This window comes from Euleptes europaea, chromosome 9, assembly GCF_029931775.1.
Source record: "Euleptes europaea isolate rEulEur1 chromosome 9, rEulEur1.hap1, whole genome shotgun sequence".
NCBI lineage: Eukaryota > Metazoa > Chordata > Lepidosauria > Squamata > Sphaerodactylidae > Euleptes > Euleptes europaea.
This window is the reverse complement of record NC_079320.1, coordinates 72,054,355-72,072,875: the sequence shown is the minus strand read 5'-3', so window position 1 is coordinate 72,072,875 and position 18,521 is coordinate 72,054,355. Positions and strand designations below refer to the sequence as shown.

The 18,521-nt window shown below is 44.4% G+C and overlaps 1 protein-coding gene across 1 annotated transcript in view; it reads right to left on the bottom strand.

Moving 5' to 3' along the window:
• RFC1 (replication factor C subunit 1) overlaps positions 1–18,521 on the bottom strand; it is a 53,527-nt gene that overhangs the window by 390 nt on the left and 34,616 nt on the right. Inside the window, exons 8-24 of the mRNA XM_056855096.1 lie at positions 17,163–17,250; positions 16,791–17,068; positions 16,142–16,249; positions 14,857–15,036; positions 13,624–13,728; positions 11,450–11,849; positions 11,078–11,187; positions 9,902–10,016; positions 9,613–9,701; positions 7,749–7,886; positions 6,673–6,768; positions 5,990–6,088; positions 4,576–4,730; positions 4,358–4,475; positions 4,109–4,254; positions 2,934–3,147; positions 1,398–1,586 (exon numbers count right to left, since the gene is read on the bottom strand). Coding sequence (XP_056711074.1) covers positions 1,398–1,586; positions 2,934–3,147; positions 4,109–4,254; positions 4,358–4,475; positions 4,576–4,730; positions 5,990–6,088; positions 6,673–6,768; positions 7,749–7,886; positions 9,613–9,701; positions 9,902–10,016; positions 11,078–11,187; positions 11,450–11,849; positions 13,624–13,728; positions 14,857–15,036; positions 16,142–16,249; positions 16,791–17,068; positions 17,163–17,250 — 2,628 coding nt within the window. The remainder of the gene's footprint in view (positions 1–1,397; positions 1,587–2,933; positions 3,148–4,108; positions 4,255–4,357; positions 4,476–4,575; positions 4,731–5,989; positions 6,089–6,672; positions 6,769–7,748; positions 7,887–9,612; positions 9,702–9,901; positions 10,017–11,077; positions 11,188–11,449; positions 11,850–13,623; positions 13,729–14,856; positions 15,037–16,141; positions 16,250–16,790; positions 17,069–17,162; positions 17,251–18,521) is intronic.

Below are 18,521 nucleotides of genomic sequence, written 5' to 3'. Positions count from 1 at the left end.
CATTCCCAGGCTGGAGGGGCTTTGGAAGCTGACTACCACCAGCTCTACCCCTGGGAACCCCCCCCCCCAAGCCGGCGCTGCATTTCTCTTCCGGGATTTAGGTCCTGGAGAGATTGCGGCATTGGAGGAGCGGAGTGTAGCTTTGCGGTGCCCAGGCGCCAACAGAACTGCCCCCACCACCAGCGTAAGTGCCTCTTATTCAGTAATAAGAGGCCACTTATGCCACCTCCAGACCACTTTCAGCCCCCCACCTCAGGAATGGGCTGTCACACATGCAAAACACCACCTTCACAGCTTTCCCCAGAGGCTAAGAAAAAAAGGATAAAAGAGAAACAGCGTTGATTAGACCAACCCATAATTTTATCATGGGAGCTTGAGTTTTAAACCACCAACTTCTGCAAAAGCAGAGGTTTGGTAGCACTACCAAAACTGGGAGATTTCAGGAGTCTCCCAATTACCAGACCATTTTTTATTTTTATTGCACTTCTGAGCTTTGGCATTTTTTCTAACCATTGTCCAAACACAAGCAGTAGCATCCAGGGATGAAGTTATCACTCTGCCGCCAAAGACTTCCAACTGTACTTACAACATTTAAAAGGAAAGTTATTTGGATGAAGACAAAGGTAATAAGGCATCCCGCTTCATACCAAAAACAGTCAGTAACCTGAAAGCAGCTCCAACAGATAACAATCAAATCCCATTTGTAGGGCTCTCTCATATGAGAAGAGCTGCTGGATCAGATCAAAATGATGTCTGGTCCAGCATCTTGTTCCCCACAGGAGCCAGCCACGCCTCACAACCGCAGTTCTCCAAGCTGAAGAGTGCAGAATGGCAACATCCCTTCACAATAAATCGGATTATTCTTTCAGGCTCTCAAAGAGGTTTTGGATTAGTTGTTCAGCATCTAAACTACACAACTGACCAGTCATTCAGGACTGGTGTCTCAACGTTTGCTTCCGGTGAGTGAAAGGAATGGCGCTTATTCCTACAGGAGTTTGCACCTGAACATAGAACACACTGAGATGGAATATCCCTACAGATTTTTCAGAAAAGATGCATTCAACCAGATACTGGTCTCCTGCCATCTGCTATTCAAAGTCATGTGTTGTCCATGCCACAGTGCTTTACATCATCCCCAGAGCACTTTCTGCAGAGTCAAATGTACTGAAGGAATGGGACGAGGTGGTGCACAACAAGCTTGAAAGCGTTCTTTCAACCTTAACACCAGTCATCTCCCACAAGTCCACCAACACTGCAAAGGAGCCATTTTAGCTGATCACACACTCTCAGCCTAACCTATCTCCCTGAAGTACCTCCTCGCTTGAGTTTGCTTGCTAAGTGATTAGAGATGCCCTCTCTTATAAGATTAACTTCACCATTAATGGAAAAAATACTACCTTAATCATTGCATCGTGTTCAATAGTCTCTTGCTCATCCTCAGACTGGACTTCATCAGCCTCCACTTCTTCATTCAGCCCTATATCCAGAGAAGACCCTGCTCGTCGTGTTGACTTCTTTACTACTTGCAGCGAATAGGGGGTGAGATGCACCTCTTTGTTGTAGGTGCGCGTGAAAGCCGATTTTACCTGTTCAGGGTAAAGGAGAGACCATGCGTGTGAAAACTGAAATTTCACTTAGGCCAGCGTTGTATAGTGGTTACAGCGCCAGATGAGGATCTGGGAGACCCAGGTTCAAACCTCCACTCTGCCATGGAAGCTCACTGGGTGACCTTGGGCCAGTTACACACACTCAGCCTAACCTCTCTCCCTGGTTTTTTGCGAGGACAGAATAGAGGATGGGAGAAGTTGCCTTGGGGCCCCACTGGGGAGAAAGGAAGGGGTAAATGAAGTAAATAAATAATCAGCTTGAACCATGGTTTTCAGACTTGTGTTCCCTGGGGTTCCTTGGGACCGCTTCAATTTTTCAGTGAGAACCCAGTAACGGCAGACTAGCTTCCGTGAAGACAGCTCCCCCTGAACTCTCAGTCCATGCACACCATGGGTAGGTTCCAGACCACACGAGCACATGTGAGGCAACGGACAGTGCCTGGTATCATGGCCCAGGTTCTGGGGCAAGTATTTTGATGCGGAAATTGTCTCACAAAGGTAAAAGTGATTCATCTAGGAACTCGGTCCTCAATCACAAAAGCAAAGCAAGAATGACACCTTTTGCAGAGAAGGGAAAGGAGAAAAGGGATCCATCCATGATTCTTTCTCTTAGGACTAAGGCATCTGACATCCTGAACACAAACACATTTATTGTGGCATCAGCTTCCAAAGGTTAGAATCCACCTAGCTAGATACAACTGGCCAAGTGGACTCTTGCTTCTAAAAGCTTATGCTGTAATAAATTTAGTCCTGTGGTACATTCAGGGTTAATGCAGCCTCTCTCGTCCTAGTCCAACACTCTAACTCCTATCCATTGGTTCCCAATATGGGGGCCAAAACCCCCAGGGGGCTGCAGAGCCAATGCAAAGGGTCCGCAAATACATATGTGCAGTAAGCAGTGGCATTTTCATCTTGTCATTTTCTCAAACAGATACTAATACTACAGATATCATCTTGTGGAGGGAGTCTTGAAAAATTTTTGATGTTAAAAAAATACGCAAGAAGGTTGGGAATCTCTTCAGCACACTAAACTGGCTATCAAATAAGACTTTGTAAACCAACCCGCACCCTCCCCAACACCCTGACAAGGACAAAATAACTCCAGAAGGGATGGAATGCTGAGAGCAGCTAAATACGAGTTTAAAGGTGAGAAGGGAATGAAATCAGCCCTTTCAAGCCCCTAAGAATGTACAGAATCCTGGAAGGGAAGATATCCAAATCATACCCCCCCTTCTGTGATTTGTTGCAAGCTTTGAAGCTTATAAATAAAGCACCCTTCCCTTTTTTGCACAGTCTCAACTGAAATTCATTTGATGGGTATCTTACCTTGGAATCCAGTTTAGAAAACGCGCTAGGCTGGCCTCCCCAACTGGTTACTTCCATTAGGTTTTCAACGTCTTCCTTTGTCAAACAATAGGAGTCCATGAAGGCCACAGCGCCCGGTACCCCTTCAGTCCCCAGGCAAGCCAAGGGGCTCACAATGGCATTTTGTAAGTATGACAAATAGTCCAGGTTTACTGCTCTCTTGCTTGCGTGGGTTCTGTGGGGAGGGATAAAACGTACATTAGCAAGCCTCTTCTCATTAGAGGGTCCACGCTGTGCACGAAGGCAGACCCAGGTTCACGCACTCTCATTCAGAGGCAGCAGGGCTGAGACGGACTTCTGCTTGCTGTCTTGGAGTGGGTGCATGTGTGCACATGCAAATGTAATTCAAACTGAATGGGTCACTAGTCTGACCTGATAAGGGAGCTTCATATAAGCGTCTCCTAAGATAAGGGCAAAATGTAGACCATGCTTCTGATGCATTGTAATAGCATGTAGTCACATTCTGGCATCTTGAACTTTTGGGAGCCAGAGGCATGACTGCTGGAAGAAAACTCAGCTCAGAGAATATTCTGAGCAGGCAGAGCTAGACTCTCCCTGAAATGCTAGCTTTTGGGGGCGGGTGGGGGGGCTGTTTTTAATTTGCAATAAGGGTTTGTTTTGTTTGACGCTGACAGGGAAGACTCAGAATGGACTGTCTTGCTCTTGTCTCCAACTGCATTCTACAATGTACTGTTGCCAAATCTGCTGGAAGAAATGGCCTTCCCGATTTGTTTTTGTAACTTCTCCTCCCTCCCCACCTCTGTGCTACTCCTACCTTTGGGTGTCAAGCTCTCTGCTAAGAGAATGTTGCACTCTGTGCATTTTACAAAGCGGGCTCCGGATCACAAAAGCTCAGGCCGCAAATAAACCTGCCGGTCTTTAAGGTGACACAAGGCTTGCTGTTACTTGCCCATCCTGAAGCATTTCTGTCCACCTTAGAATCCTACTCATTCATTCAACAGTACATGTAGACCAGGCCTCAATCTAGAAAAGGCCACAAGAGCAACTGCACTGCTTTTTGCCTTTCTCCAAGGAAGTTTTTTTAACACATGATATAATGCAGAGTGCCTGACAGACAGAATGGGCCACAATAATATCTTACAATCAGGAATCGGCAAGAGGTTACCCACTGTTACCTGAGGCTCATGTGTGTCGACAGCTCTTGAAGGATACGGTCATGTTTTCCTGTGGATGAAAATTTGCCCAACCAACTTGGAAAATTTGGGAACTGCTGCAGGTAACCTCTCATCAGCTCCCCAGGGAGGACACTCGAATAAATGGCCTTAAAAGGGAAGAGTGAATATATATTGGTTTTGCATAGAGGCTGTAACAGATGACGTTGTTTCCTAAACTACACACACACACACAAATTCAGTGGTAGTTACCTGGATTGGTAGAAGGTTCCAGTTTTGCCTGCTGCGAATCTGCCGGTCAACTAAATCGCCATCACATATGCTGTCAGCCGCTTTGCTCAGCAACATCAGGTGTTTCTTCATGTTGCCCCTAGAAGAAGATCACCTGACCATGTTATTACCAACCTATTCCGTTTGATCTCCATACATCTTCATTTCAGCCCCAGCTATACTGATTCCATTTAACTCACCCAGCAGCAGCTGGTCTCACATGTACATAGTTTTCCTGGACGAAGAGTGGGGCTAGAGAGTAATCGTGGAAGAACAGGTCTGACTTGTCAATAAGGGACATACGAGAAGTTTCCTCCCCAGCGGCAAAAACCTTCCTGGCAACGTCAAAGGGGCCCTGCAACACAACGGTTTTAAAGCAAGATGGGTTAATGCCGTCGAGGAAAGCTCCAGCAGCGATCAGTCAAGTCAGCCTCAGTTCCCCAACTTTACAGTATCATCTACCCAAGGATTCACAACAGTGACCTTTGCATTAAATCTCAACAGCCCTGTAAGGCCAGAGCATATAAGACTGGTTTAAAGAATGGCAATGACTTCTGGGACATTATGAAATGATGTCCTTTTTTCAAAGTCATGAGCTGTTTGAAAAGAGTGGGACTACTGCTGAAAACAACAGCTTTGCATCTCCCCCCACCCCCCCGGCTCCCATAACAAGCAGAACATGTGATGAACCATCACTGCCCTCTGGATTTATCCTCTCTTGACACCTGTGCCAAGATGAACAGGGAGACTGAGCATGAGGACATCCCATCATGTGGCCTGCAGTTGTTTTTGAACTGGATATTACCAAAGTTGGAGAAAAGGAGAAGAAAACAAATGGTTGATGCTTTATGTAGCAGCCCCACCTCACAAGACGCCGGTGTCTAAGCGCACTGCTACAGAGCAAGAACTGATGCAGATCAGATGCTTACACTGCCTGTTACAGTGAGATAGAGGTGCGCTTCATTCCAATTTTTAAATTCTAATTAAATAAGCTCTATAATGTGACAACCAAATAGCGCCAGACCTAGATTTTGAGGACTTCTAGCAATAGGATCAGAGAGGGACAGCTATAAAATTAATTATACCAAAGATGTTGGGTAGCTGCCATTTCCCAATGCCTTCAAAAGAAAGTGGCCACTCTCTTCACATACTCTGGGTGTCACACAATCCAAAAGGAGCATCCTTTTCCCTCTCCATCCTGCAAAACTTCATCCTAATTGGCCTATGCCCTTATCAAGACATTTCTCAGTCCTTCTTGGTTCTCTCCATCACCTTGATTAAGACCACAGGACAAATTCTATCAGCTGCAGCTTCCTCACCACTGCAGTTCTGTGATTAAGAATTTCCGCTTGGATAGGCATTCCTTTAAAAGTACATAGGCCCTCTCAGTATTTCAACCCCACAACTCCAATCATTTGCATCGCTTTGGAGATCCAAAGGATTTTAACTTTCTGAGAGACCGCTGGGGACTTTAACCAATTCCCCCACTTGCCCAAGATAAAAATGTTATTTTTGAAAGAGGCATGCCAACAAAATTTTTGCTGGTCCCATTTCCAAACAGATCAGGCAAGCTGGCATGTCTATGACCATACACAACCCTGATGCTTCTCTTACCAGCTTCATATCCTTCTTGGATTTGCTGACATCTTCTCTGACGCTGTCGTAAGTCAGGGCTTTGCTTTTCGCACACCACATGCTGAGATTATGTAAAACCTGAGAAGGAAGTGGAAAGATTAGATAACGTTTGCTGGTAGTCCTTCCAGAGAAAAACACAAAGTTTATAAATGATCAGGAACGGTCATCTGTATGATATCAGCAAATACCCACAAACAGCTGTGATATTTCCCACTGCAAGCAAGACTTCCGCTCTGATTTCAAAATCTCTCCTTACCTTTGCCTCCTTCTACCACTCTTTCAGCACTTGTTTCTTGGAACCTTCTGGCCAGATCTGTTCACTGCTGCAGCCTGCCCTCCCCCGCTCAAGTCAGGGTTCCCTTTATTTTCAAGTTACACATATTGCATCTGTTCCATTTATCGTATCCATCTAGAACATTCTCAAGCCTACTTCTTCTGCCAATCACTCCTCCAACTCTTCTCCCATTAAGAGATAAAAATTTCCATGTGACTTATTGGCTTATCCAAATCCTTCACCTCCCCCCTTCCGCCATGCCCATCCTCAAACTGCCATCTGCCCCTTGTCCAACCTTACATCTTCAGATGAAGTTATCTGCCTTTCACCTGGTGGGATCCCATCCACATGTGACAGAGCAGTACTAAGGTTGGAACAGAGAACTCACTTGTCTGATGTCCTGGTTAGCTGCCAAGATAATTTCATTCATTGCTGGTGGTGGAACCTTAAGCCCTTCTTTAAAAGCAATAGACATCATGGCACCCTGTAAGGAGCACACAGTTCAAAATATGAAAACAACAGAAAGAGCAGAAGGCAACCCCCCCAAGAATTCTAGTAAACCATGACAGCCATTACATTTTATAATGGACACATGACTTCTGTCATTTTTACTTTAAGAACTAAATGAAACTCTCTCTTTACAGAAGTGTACGCAGCTGACAGAGAAGGCAAAATTACCCCCAACATATTCCAGGTTAAGCGTTTTCCTCTTGCTCAACAGCAACAGACAGCTATAATTCTTGGGAAATCAGAATGATCAGCCAGTCTTTCTGCCCCTTCCCTCCCCCAAAGAAATGATCAGCATTTCCCTTATCGTAACGACCAAAAAATCCCTGGGTACAAGGAGGAGGCATAAGTCTTCCAGGTTGGAGGCCTGACTATTTCAGGCTCTACAATGAGGTCCCTCAAAAATGAATTCAGCGCCAGTTTATTAAACCTATAGAATTATGTGACTAAGATTTTCCTGGATGGTGCCACTCTTGACCTTCTAACAGAGTGCTGCATGTTGACTGTTTCCCCTTGCCCCATAAAAAAACCCTCACTGCACACATCATGTCAGGGAGAAAGAGTCAGTCTAAACATCTGCCTGGCTTGTACAGCCTGTGAGCCAATAGTCAAGCTGCCTGCTGGCTTCCTGTCTCGGCTATGTGCTCCAAACTGCCAAAACAGGAGAGTTGTTAAATATCTGGAATATCACAATATGTCACATGTACACATTCAAGTCAGATCTGTCCTCTATAAATTTATCTCTCACTGGCTACTAGCTGTGACAACTGACTGGAACCTCTTTTATCTCCAGTGGCAGCATCTGAGATCAGATGATGCTTGCGGCGAACACGGGACAACAATCATGCCCAGCTTACAAATTGCCTGGAAACATCTGGTTAGGCACCTTTAATGCAGACTGAACTATTGTGAGGCATTAGGTGAAGAGTCCCAGCATATATGTTGTCACCTGCATACCTTAATCTGTTCCACACGTGGTCTCTGAAAGCGAAGGTCAAGACAGTAGTGGACGAGGGAACGGATCTTTGGATGATTCCGATCATTACACATACAAATTATTGGAACCTTTGTATGCTTAATCAGGTCAATTAGTTCCTGCAATTACAGATTGTGACATCAGGGTTATGTTCTTAGTATAGAACTAAGGCAGCCAAACACATAAGAGCATCACCTCCAGCTGTTCAAGAATGGCTTCACATTTTTACGTTGAACGATTAGTAGTGCAAAGTGCTGGCACTCAGTTACGAGTCAGAAAAGGCAACCTTTTCCTGCTTTACATACATAGACCTTTATTGGCATAATTTTCTGCTTTACGTGCTTGATAAAACAAGGAGGCATCTATAGATTTTAGGCAAAAAGTGTTCAGTGTAGAACAAAAGACTCTGCCGTACTGTCTTAGAAAGAAGCAGGTTCTTTTCAGTAAGCACACACTTCTTATTCTTTATTAATACAAGAATAAATCCACAACAATGAAGGAAGAAACATGCCCAGTTCAAAACATGTATAATCCTTGGTGATCTAAAATACTGCTTCCAGTTTGTCTTATCAAATCAAGAGTCACTGGAGAAATAAAATCAGACCCCTTTAAAAAGTTATGGAATTACTTTCTTTAAATATATTCATCCCCTCCTTCCAACCCACAATAAGAAGCCAGGTATAAAAATGTGTCCTCCATCCCCTTCCATGTAAAACCATGTTTAAAGGAATCATCTGTACCAATCTAAGCTGATAGTTAATATAAACCTGGGTTCCCATTTAACGTGGTTCTAATGTGGGAGGAGCCGTAGCTCAGTGGTGTAGAGTATCTGCTTGGCATGCAGAAGGTCCCAGGTTCTATCCCCGGCATCTCCAGTTAAAGGGACAAGGCAAGTAGGTGATGTGAAAGACCCCTGCCTGACACCCTGGAGAGCCGCTGCTGGTCTGAGTACACATTACTGACTTTGATGGACCAAAGGTCTGACTCAGTGTAAGGCAGCTTCGTGTGTTCATGTGAAACAACCATTAACCTGGGGTTCCTGAACCTGGACACCCTGTAACATATTAACTGTGGTTGGCCTCATTGTTAACATTTCCTTAACCACAGTACAGTGACACTCATTCCCAGGTGAGAAGGGGTCTCAAGGAAAGTCATCCTGCAGATGCTTCTCCACACTCTTAACTGCAGTTACAGAGGAACAACTGCTAGGCTTTCACCGGGCCAGAATAAAAGTACGCAGTGATTTAAGGCAACATACACAATACCATAAAGAGCCCCATGGAGCAGAGTGGTAAGCTGCAGTACTGCAGTCCCAAGCTCTGCTCACAACTTGAGTTCGATCCCAACGGAAGTTGGTTTCAGGTAGCCAGCTCAAGATTGTCTCAGCCTTCCATCCTTCCAAGGTAGGTCAAATGAGTACCCAGCTTGCTGGGGGTAAAGGGAAGACGACTGGGAAGGCACTGGCAAACCACCCCGTAAACATAGTCTGCCTTGGAAAAGTCAGGATGTGACGTCACCCGATGGGTCAGGAATGAGCCGGTGTTTGCACAGGGGACCTTTACCCTTTTTTACACAATACCATACATTCTTCCATGTTTCCTTCTGGTTATTCTTGTCAGAAAAACAGGTTTTGAATGACCATTGCTTGTTTCATCTAATCTATATTTATGTCAGTTTCCCATCTCTCTACTCCTTTATTTTGGTCACATTAGTCATTTTGACGTTTGAGTCTCTTTTCAGTTTAGTCTGTCCCCAGAAGCATCCAACATTCTCCACTTCCCCACCTATCCCACAAAACCATTCGCTGGATCATAACTCCTTTATGCTTCCCAAAAGAAGTCTCACCTGAATTCCTCCTCGGTCTTCGTTGCCTGCCATTCCATCCACCTCATCCATGATTAAGACATGCTTTGAGCTAACAGAAGTTGATGCTCCTAAAGAAAGGATGGAGAAGCAAAAAAGATCACACCAAGGCCTCCTTCCCAAGTTCTAGCTTTCTAAAATGCTGCTCGCGAAAGACTGGTTTAAAGTGGGCGTGTCAGCTAGCGAAAAAATGCTGAACTTGTGGACCGGTAGCCAAACCTAGGATAGCTGAATTAGGGGAATCAATAGACATCCACATAAATCGAAATACCTGAACAGAATCCTTTGATGCTGGTGTTGTTCAGAGATTCAGCAACCACCTCCTTCAGGCTGTTCTTACTGCGTGTGTCACTGGCATTTAGTTCCACGTAGCTCAAACCCAGTTCCTAATCCCAGCACACAAACAAGACACCAGTTTCAGTATAAGCAACACCAACTAAAGCAACATTACCCTCCCCCCCAAAAAACACTAATTCATATCAAATAAATCCTTAGTCTGTAGCGAGTTTTGCAGGAGGACCCTCTAAGGGTGGTGCTAGTGGGGCCTGGCTCTTTCCAGTGTCCCCAAAGAAGACTGCCCAATCTGTCTGCCACCATATCTCTCTTGCTTCTAGGTTGGCAACTGGGGAGGAGGTGGGTACCCCATACTCCTCAGCATGCCTCCTTGAACAAGGAATTATCACTTCCTCAATACAATTCCTGTGTACCTGGTCAGCCACCAATGTAAAAAAAAGTGTCTCCAGAGAAAAAAGAAGAGATGGTTTTTATATGCTGACTTTCTCTACCACTTAAGAATCAAACCAGCTTACAATCACTTTCCCTTCCCCTCCCCACAACAGGCACCCCCCGTGAGGTAGGTGGGGCTGAGACAGCTCTAAGAGAACTGTGACTAGCCCAAGGTCACCCATCTGGCTTCATGTGAAGGAGTGGGGAAACCAACTCGGTTCTCCAAATTAGAGTCCACCACTCATGTGGAGGGGTGGGGAATCAAACCAGAATCTCCAGATTAGAGTCCACCGCTCCAAACCACCACTCGAAACCACTACACCACGCTGGTTACCAAGCAAGTACTAGTTCTTACTAGTTCTTGATTTATAAACATGGATCAAAACAGATAAATACATCAGTGTGGCACAAAGAACAAGACATTAACAGGATATTAAAAATTCAGCCAGTAAGGTCAGAGATAAACAGAGAAAATGACTGAGAAAAGGTCAGTCAAGTGGACCAACCCCTCCAGTTTTCTCTGCATGCCAACGGTGGAGCCTTCAGAATTCTCAATTGGCTGGTAAGTAGAAAAGCAGCACCAACATCCTCCCCGACATAAAAATGCTGCACTTTTCCTGCCATTCAGCTGATGCGACCAACAAGCCCCAATGGAAACCCCAACAGCGCGGACCAGATTTCCCACCTACTCATCAACTGTTTGAAAAAAAATACGACTCACCTCACAAACCAATGAAGCAGTTGTCGTTTTGCCAACCCCTGGTGGCCCCGAAAGCAAAGCTGCTTTGAAACTAGCGCCGTCATCTTTGCCTCCAGACTTACTGGATTTTACTGCAGGGAAAATGGGAGGACAGGTTTATCTAGCCATGTCTAATACGGAGACGGACAAAATCAAATGACTTTGAACTAAAATGAAGCACCCGCAACTTCTGTTAACAGAACGGACTCTTTAGATAGAGCCAACTACTAGACGGTCAGATCCCAGAAGAAATGTTATGCCCTGTGCAGCATATTTGTATACCACCTTGAACCGACATCACGGGGGGCAGCCCCAAAAACATTTTAAGCAAACAAATAATTAATGTACATTTACCATGCTTGTCCTCTGAAGTTTTCTTGTGCCAGTTTCGAAGCCAACGCAAGAGTTTATTGGCACAGCTCTGATCTCCTTGCTGTCCAATGATTGTTTTGAGGGACGTGGGCTTGTATTTGTCCACCCACAACAACACCTCTGCCTTGCCTTTACTTCTCTCTTGAACGGGGCTCTTGGCATCCTTTGAAGCAGGTTTTTTCTCTAAGGCTTTCTGATTGAAAACCAGACCTCTCCTAACTTCCATGGCTACCTTCTTTGTCGGTTTCACGGCCCCGTCTTTTCCAGGAGTGGGCGTTTTCTTTTTAGCCTCAATCTCCTGCTTTGCTGGGCTGGCTTTTCTTTTTTCTGCCTCTACCTTCTGTGGTGTTCTCCCTCCCCATTTGGGTTTTGTTTTCTTTGCCTTGAAGGAAGCAAAAACAACAACCAGGAAACAGTTGGCAGGCCTAAGCCTGAAGACAGCAAACAGTATTTTTGCGTGCTCGTAGAATATGCTCTACTCAATCCTTAAGTATCCTTCCTCCTCTGTGAACTCCACGATATTTCAGTAATTTAACAGTTCCATGTTTCCGAAGAGCCTTTATGCTTGCTCATCTGAATGCCGCAACTTCAGCAGTGCTAAATGGAAGGTACGGCAATAGACCCTACTCAGAAAGGCTTTGCTCATGTAACATGAAGAAAATTGATATGCCTTCTCACATGATGCTGGAGTATCCCCATTTCAAACTCCAACGTGACCAATGGATTGCTCCTATTTTAACCAAACCACCCACCACCATAATAGGTGACAAAATAGTCCCCTTCTTGCTGGTGGATAGAGATAGAGATCCAAGTATAATGCTGGCAGTGGCCAAGTATCTCTCCACCATATTTTCCTTAAACAGAAAAAAAACCTCCCCATTAACTGCTCAAGACCACTGGGTCACGGGAGCTAGGAAGGAAAGGGAAAGTGAAGCAAACAGTATTCTGGTGAAGAAATTGAGACCAGTGAACACTTCTTCTTATACTGCTCTCTCTGTCACGAGTTAAGATCTAAGACTATCCAAGAAATTTTAAGAAATAATATAGAGCTACCTGATAAAATTTGTATCCAACGACTACTGGAAGATAGTACCCCACAAACTTCGAGATGTGTGGCCAAATTTTGGGTTGCTATATATAAGGCCCGAAAGGTTGCAATTTACAAATAGGTAAAATTTGATAGATATTTTAGAAGCTAGCTTATTTGCCTCTTTAGATATGGGATTTTATTGATATATTTTATTTTGTGGACTCTTTGTCTGACTGATACTGTTTTTATTACAAATTTATGTTACTTCTGATTAGATGTGTTCTAATTTTTGGTCAAATGACCATAAAAGTAAAAACTGAACAGTATTCTGGGAAGTCCAAGACAACTGTGAAGCTTATCAGGGATTCATCAAAGAGATCAGTAGGGGCGGTCAAACTCCCCTAAGTAACAGCTTGCCCACCCGCTACTTGTCTCTCTCTGCTATGCACAGATGAGTTCCAGAGTACTTCATATATTCATTCAATGTGACAATGAGGATTACCAGGCCTCACCACTGTCCCATCCTCTGCTATATGCACAGGGGCTACAGAAGATGCACCGGGTATCTGCCTCAGACAAATGAATCTGGAAAGGGTTCTCTGAAGACTGAAAAGTACAGTTCTAAGATACACTGTAAAGCTTTCAGACCAATTTATTAACAGGACGTCCTTTTTCCAATTCAGTACCTCTATTCAGTTTCCACATTCGAAGCAAACAACGGTTTGTCTTTATGTCAGAATGCAAACAGTGAGGGACACAGCTTTTGTCTATGTACTCTGTACATGCAAGAAACTTTAGATAAATAATCCAACGAAATAAGAACCTAGCTTTCATCGCTTAGAATAAGCACGTAGACCTCACAGATGCAAGCATGCTGAAATATCAGAAGCTTATTTTGCCACATTCATACAATTTATAGGACATGGCTTTTGTTGGGGGAAGGAGTGGGGTAAGCAGACAACCCCGATTATAGTGATGAAGCGGAGATTATTTACAAAGGACAGCTCCACCTTTGTTTCAGCTCTTCAGTACTGGGAATTATAAAGCAATTTGCCAGCCAGTTTTCGCTTACAGAAAAGCACACGTTATGGATCACAGGATCGACTACAAATTAATTTGCACAAACCTCTGCTTCAGCTACCACTTCATACTTTGACTTCTTGCCTGGCATCTTCCGAATGAGGTCAAATAAACCATCTTCATCAACAATTTTGGTCCCCAAAGCTGATGCCTATGCCAGAAACAAAAGTTCACAATAGCTTACGGCTGCATAGCTCTGTGTCAAATCTTCTAGGGCAATGGGTTAAAATGCAGTAGAAGAGGAATACCTATGAAACTGAAGGTGACGGCCATTAACCGAGGTGGCTTTAAAAGATGGTTAGACAGATTGACAAAGCACAAATCAAGCACAGATCAATGGTCATTAAACAAAATAGCTAAATAGAACTATAATCAGAGGCTGAGGACAAACTAGGTTGGCCATGACTATCAAGCATGGATTATGATATCCCAAGGCAATGTAGAGCACCGTTAAATAATGCAAGAACATTGGGCAGGATCAACCCTGATGCGATCCAGTAAAGGAATTGTCTTCTTAAAACAACAGCAGTTGATTCTTCTCTTGTCACAGGACAGCAGAGACTACATTTCCAGATGTGCGGAAAAATTAAAATGTCAGCAGACTGCTCCCTGCCAGTGTGGGATAGGAGGAAGATGGCGGCATGTGGGTCAGAGAGATGGGAAGCCACCATGATTCGGCAAGGAGTCCATGACTCCAACACATTTTAATGTCATGACTGGATCCTGCCAGGTTTCCGCTAGTGTAAACCATTCAAATCCCATAAGAACATAAGAAAAGCTATGCCGGATCAGACCAAGGCCCATCAAGTCCAGCAGTCTGTTCATACAGTGGCCAACCAGGTGCCTTTAGGAAGCCCACAAACGACTGCAGCAGCATTGTCCTGCCTGTGTTCCAAAGCACCTTATATATTAGGCATGCTCCTCTGATCCTGGAGAGAATAGGAATGCATCATGACTAGTAGCCATTTTGACTAGTAGCCATGGATAGCCCTCTCCTCTATGAACATGTCCACTCCCCTCTTAAAGCCTTCCAAGTTGGCAGCCATCACCACATCCTGGGGCAGGGAGTTCCACAATTTAACTATGCGTTGTGTGAAGAAATATTTCCTTTTCTCTGTTTATCCCCACCTTCCCCTTCCCTCTGCAGCACAATGCAGATGGGGGGACGTCATGGGACTCATGGCTAAAATATAACAGGGAAGGTACCGGATAGCTCCCCCCTGCCTTCAGCCAATGGAAAATCAGCATGGGACAGCCCACTACATCTGGAACAACATACCTTTTCACACTTGGATGCACCACAGTCACGGCCCTTGACAAGATAGTTGGTCTTCTTGCTGATGTTGCCAGTGACCTTCCCACCATAGCGCTCAATTAGAGACTTGGCCTCATCTCGCTCAATAGATTCCAAGACACCCGTGATCACAAATGTCAGACCCTCCAGGCAATTTTCACCACCCTAGGAACAGAAATGTGTTAACATGAAGCATTCCTGCAAACCATAATTTGCAAACCACACAGAACTTCATATTTTCACTGACCTAGACCTTTCCCCACCCTCCCAAAAAACAACAACCCAAAAAACATTTTAGTTGGAGAATACCAAGTAATCATTTTCTAGGATATTTTCCATGACCACAATAAACAGCAGCATTTAATTTTTTTTTAAAGGCTGTGATGTTTAGGATGCTTACAGGTGCAAGCTGGAGGCCTGAGATGAATGGGGCGGGGGGTGGGGGAAAGAATAATTTGGAAATCCTATCACACCATTCAGGATCTCCCCCTCCAGGGTTCTATGAGCTTCCATGCATTTGAGCAGGCTAATCTGCCCCCTTCCCCCAACTGGGACTTGGCTCTCTCAAGTCTTGCGTCTCCTGGAATCTTCTTCACACCAGGTTTAGGATATCCCCCATCTTTCTCTTTCGGTTAACTTACAAAAGTCTTATTTTCCGGCATAATTAGGGAAACCCTTACCTGCCTTTGGGTGGGCTTGCTGTGCTGCTTTCAGAATCCAAGAGAGTAGGCTGGGTATAGCAGTAGATTTCTGCTAACAGAAGGGGAGATCCCAAGTCCCCCGCAGCAGCATTTTGGGCTGCAGGAGGATGGGGCAGGCAAGAACGTGGATTCTCTGACAGACAGCTAACTGTAGATGCCTTACCAGTCTGAGAACCCTGATTGACAGGGGGTTTAAAAAAAATTCTAGGGTTGAACTGGGAGAGTGGCACTTGAGACTGGCAGTTAAGGTGGAGGAATGGAGAAGGAGGAAAGTGAAGCATCGAACAGGATCCTGAAAAAGGGAAGTAAAACCAGTAGTCCTTCCCTGAGGGAAATAGCTCCAAGGAAAAGGGGTGATCCCTATCAAGTGTTAAAAGTCTCCTCAGGACTCAGAAAAATGCAACAGAAGACACCAGTTTCAGTATAAGCAACACCAACTAAAGCAACAGGAGGGCAGGATGGGGAGGACAGTGCCCATCCATTCATCCATCCCACCTGGAACAGCTGAGCCAGGAGACATCAGCAACACACAGAAGACTCTCCTTCTCTAACCAATCAATTAGACTTACCTGTGGTATCTCTTTAGACCCGAGTGCTTGTGGACCTTCTCGATTAAGGAAGCTTCTATAAGCCTGATAGTTGGCTTGCTTCTTTTCAGAGTCTTCAGGACTTACAGACTTCAAAAGGGGAAAAAATATTTACTTTGGATGTAATCAGACGTTGGAAATGAAATATGAACATAAGAAAAGCCACGTTGGATCAGACCAAGGCCCATAAGGTCCAGCAGTCTGTTCACACAGTGGCCAAGACAACTGCAGTAGCATTATCCTGCTTGTTTTCCACAGCACCTAATATAATAGGCATGCTTCTCAGATACTGGAGAGAATAGATATGCATGACTAGTATTCGACTAGTAGCCATAGATAGCCCTCTCCTCCATAAACACGTCCACTCCCCTCTTAAAGCCTTCCAAGTTGGCAGCCATCACCACAACCAGGGGCAGGGAGTTCCACAATTTAACTATGAACTGGGACTGGGTTACGGATTAATATGTCACCTAGGCACGTGAATGGAAATCAAGTGTAGGATCTGCTCTTCACCACAGCTGTTGGCAACAGCCAACCAATACGACCAACCCGCCTCCACAAAACCTTCCAGCACACATCAGCACAAAAGTAACTAAGTATACTGTCCCTAAGTGGTATTCCCCCAGCCTACCTTAGATTTTTGGGGAGAAACTTTCTCTTTTTTAGGTGTCTTCTCTTCCTTTGGTGAAACTGATTTTACTTTTGGAGTCCCGTTTTCTTTTTTGATACTCTCTCCTTTTTGCTTCAGAGCTGCCAGTTTAGAGCTCACTTTTGAAGACGGCATCTTATCCCCCAAATCCTTCCTCTCTTTACTAACAGAAGACTCTGGGTGTGGATCCAGCACTGTTCCGGAACTTTCTGTGCAAGTCTGGTCCTTTTCAGTATAATTTCTTAAATTGGCAGATTTCACTGGGGGGAAAGGGAAGCTTTAAGCACATGACAAATGCTATAGAGTACAAACCAAAAAATATATATATATCTATTTTTCCAAGTTAAAAGTTACCTTTGTGAGCCTGCTTATTTCTTTCCGTTTCCTCAGGACTAGTTTTTGCTCTTGAAATCTGCTGCTTATCTTCTGGATCTTTCCGAGGCTAAAGAAAAAAGGTCAGATTAAGAGACGTGCTCAGTGTACTTTAGAATTAAACTGCACAGTTTAAATTTCAAAATATCTCCATTCTTTATTTGTATAGCAGTCAATATCCATTCACTGCTGGGAGCTCCAACTCAAGTCGATCATAAGGGAAATTCAATACCCTTTCAACATGAGGATACCAGACAGGGTTGCCAGCTCAGGGCCTGCAACCAGCAGAAGGTTGGGAGGTGGGGCAGAGTTTTACCAGAGTTTCAGGGGAGTTGTAGCATGTTGCCTCAATACAATAACATCACTTCTGGGATGGCACTGGAAGTGACATCACAGTGTCAGAACGATACCTATTTCCCCCACCCCCCCAGCCACTGTGCCCTAACATTAGATGACTTTCTATACTGTCAAACGTGTCTTTCACAACTTCTACAAAATCATTTAAAGATACTGTGTGTGTGTGTGTGTAAAGTGCCATCAAGTCGCAGCTGACTCATGGCAACCCCATAGGGTTTTCAAGGCAAGAGACTAACAGAGGTGGTTTGCCATTGCCTCCCTCTGCAAAGAGACCCGGGCATTCCTTGGTCCCCCATCCAATTACTAACAGGGCCAACCATGCTTAGCTTCTGAGATCTGACAAGATCAGGCTAGTCTGGGCCATCCGGGTCAGGGCTTAAAGATACTAGATGACTAGAAGTACTTGGTCTTGACCAAGCTTTTGTGGGGACAGCATAGGATAGAAGTGGACAACCAAGACATCCAATCAAACACATGCAACAGTAACTATTCCAAGGTTACTGGTGGGAGGGGGGAGACGAAAAGAAGCACACCGAGAGGGAAATTGCCCGTTCTCTTAACACCCATCTCCTTTCTTACAACAACCCCGAGAGTGCTTGGAGCATTGGAAGAAGCGCTAGACAAAAAGTTGGGGATATTTGTTTTTAATTACTGCCACAGAAAATATATGCCACAGCACTAGCAATGTACTGCCCAATTCTGAAAGCTACCAGGGCAACAAAAACACAATAAAATGTTAATAATAACGAGTGTCCCCATTTGTAATTCAAACCCAAAATATGTTTCAGCTAAAATGGTCTTAGTAGCATATATTGTTTGGATTTAAAAAAATTAATTCTTTCCCTTCCAGTTGTTCCAAAGCTTTCTGGACTAATAAGCTACTGCCATTCTTCAACACTGCTAAGCCTCCCTTCTTTCTGTTTCCTTTATTTAAGTAGAGGATTGGTTGACACTACATTCATTTATGCTTTGTATATATTTTAT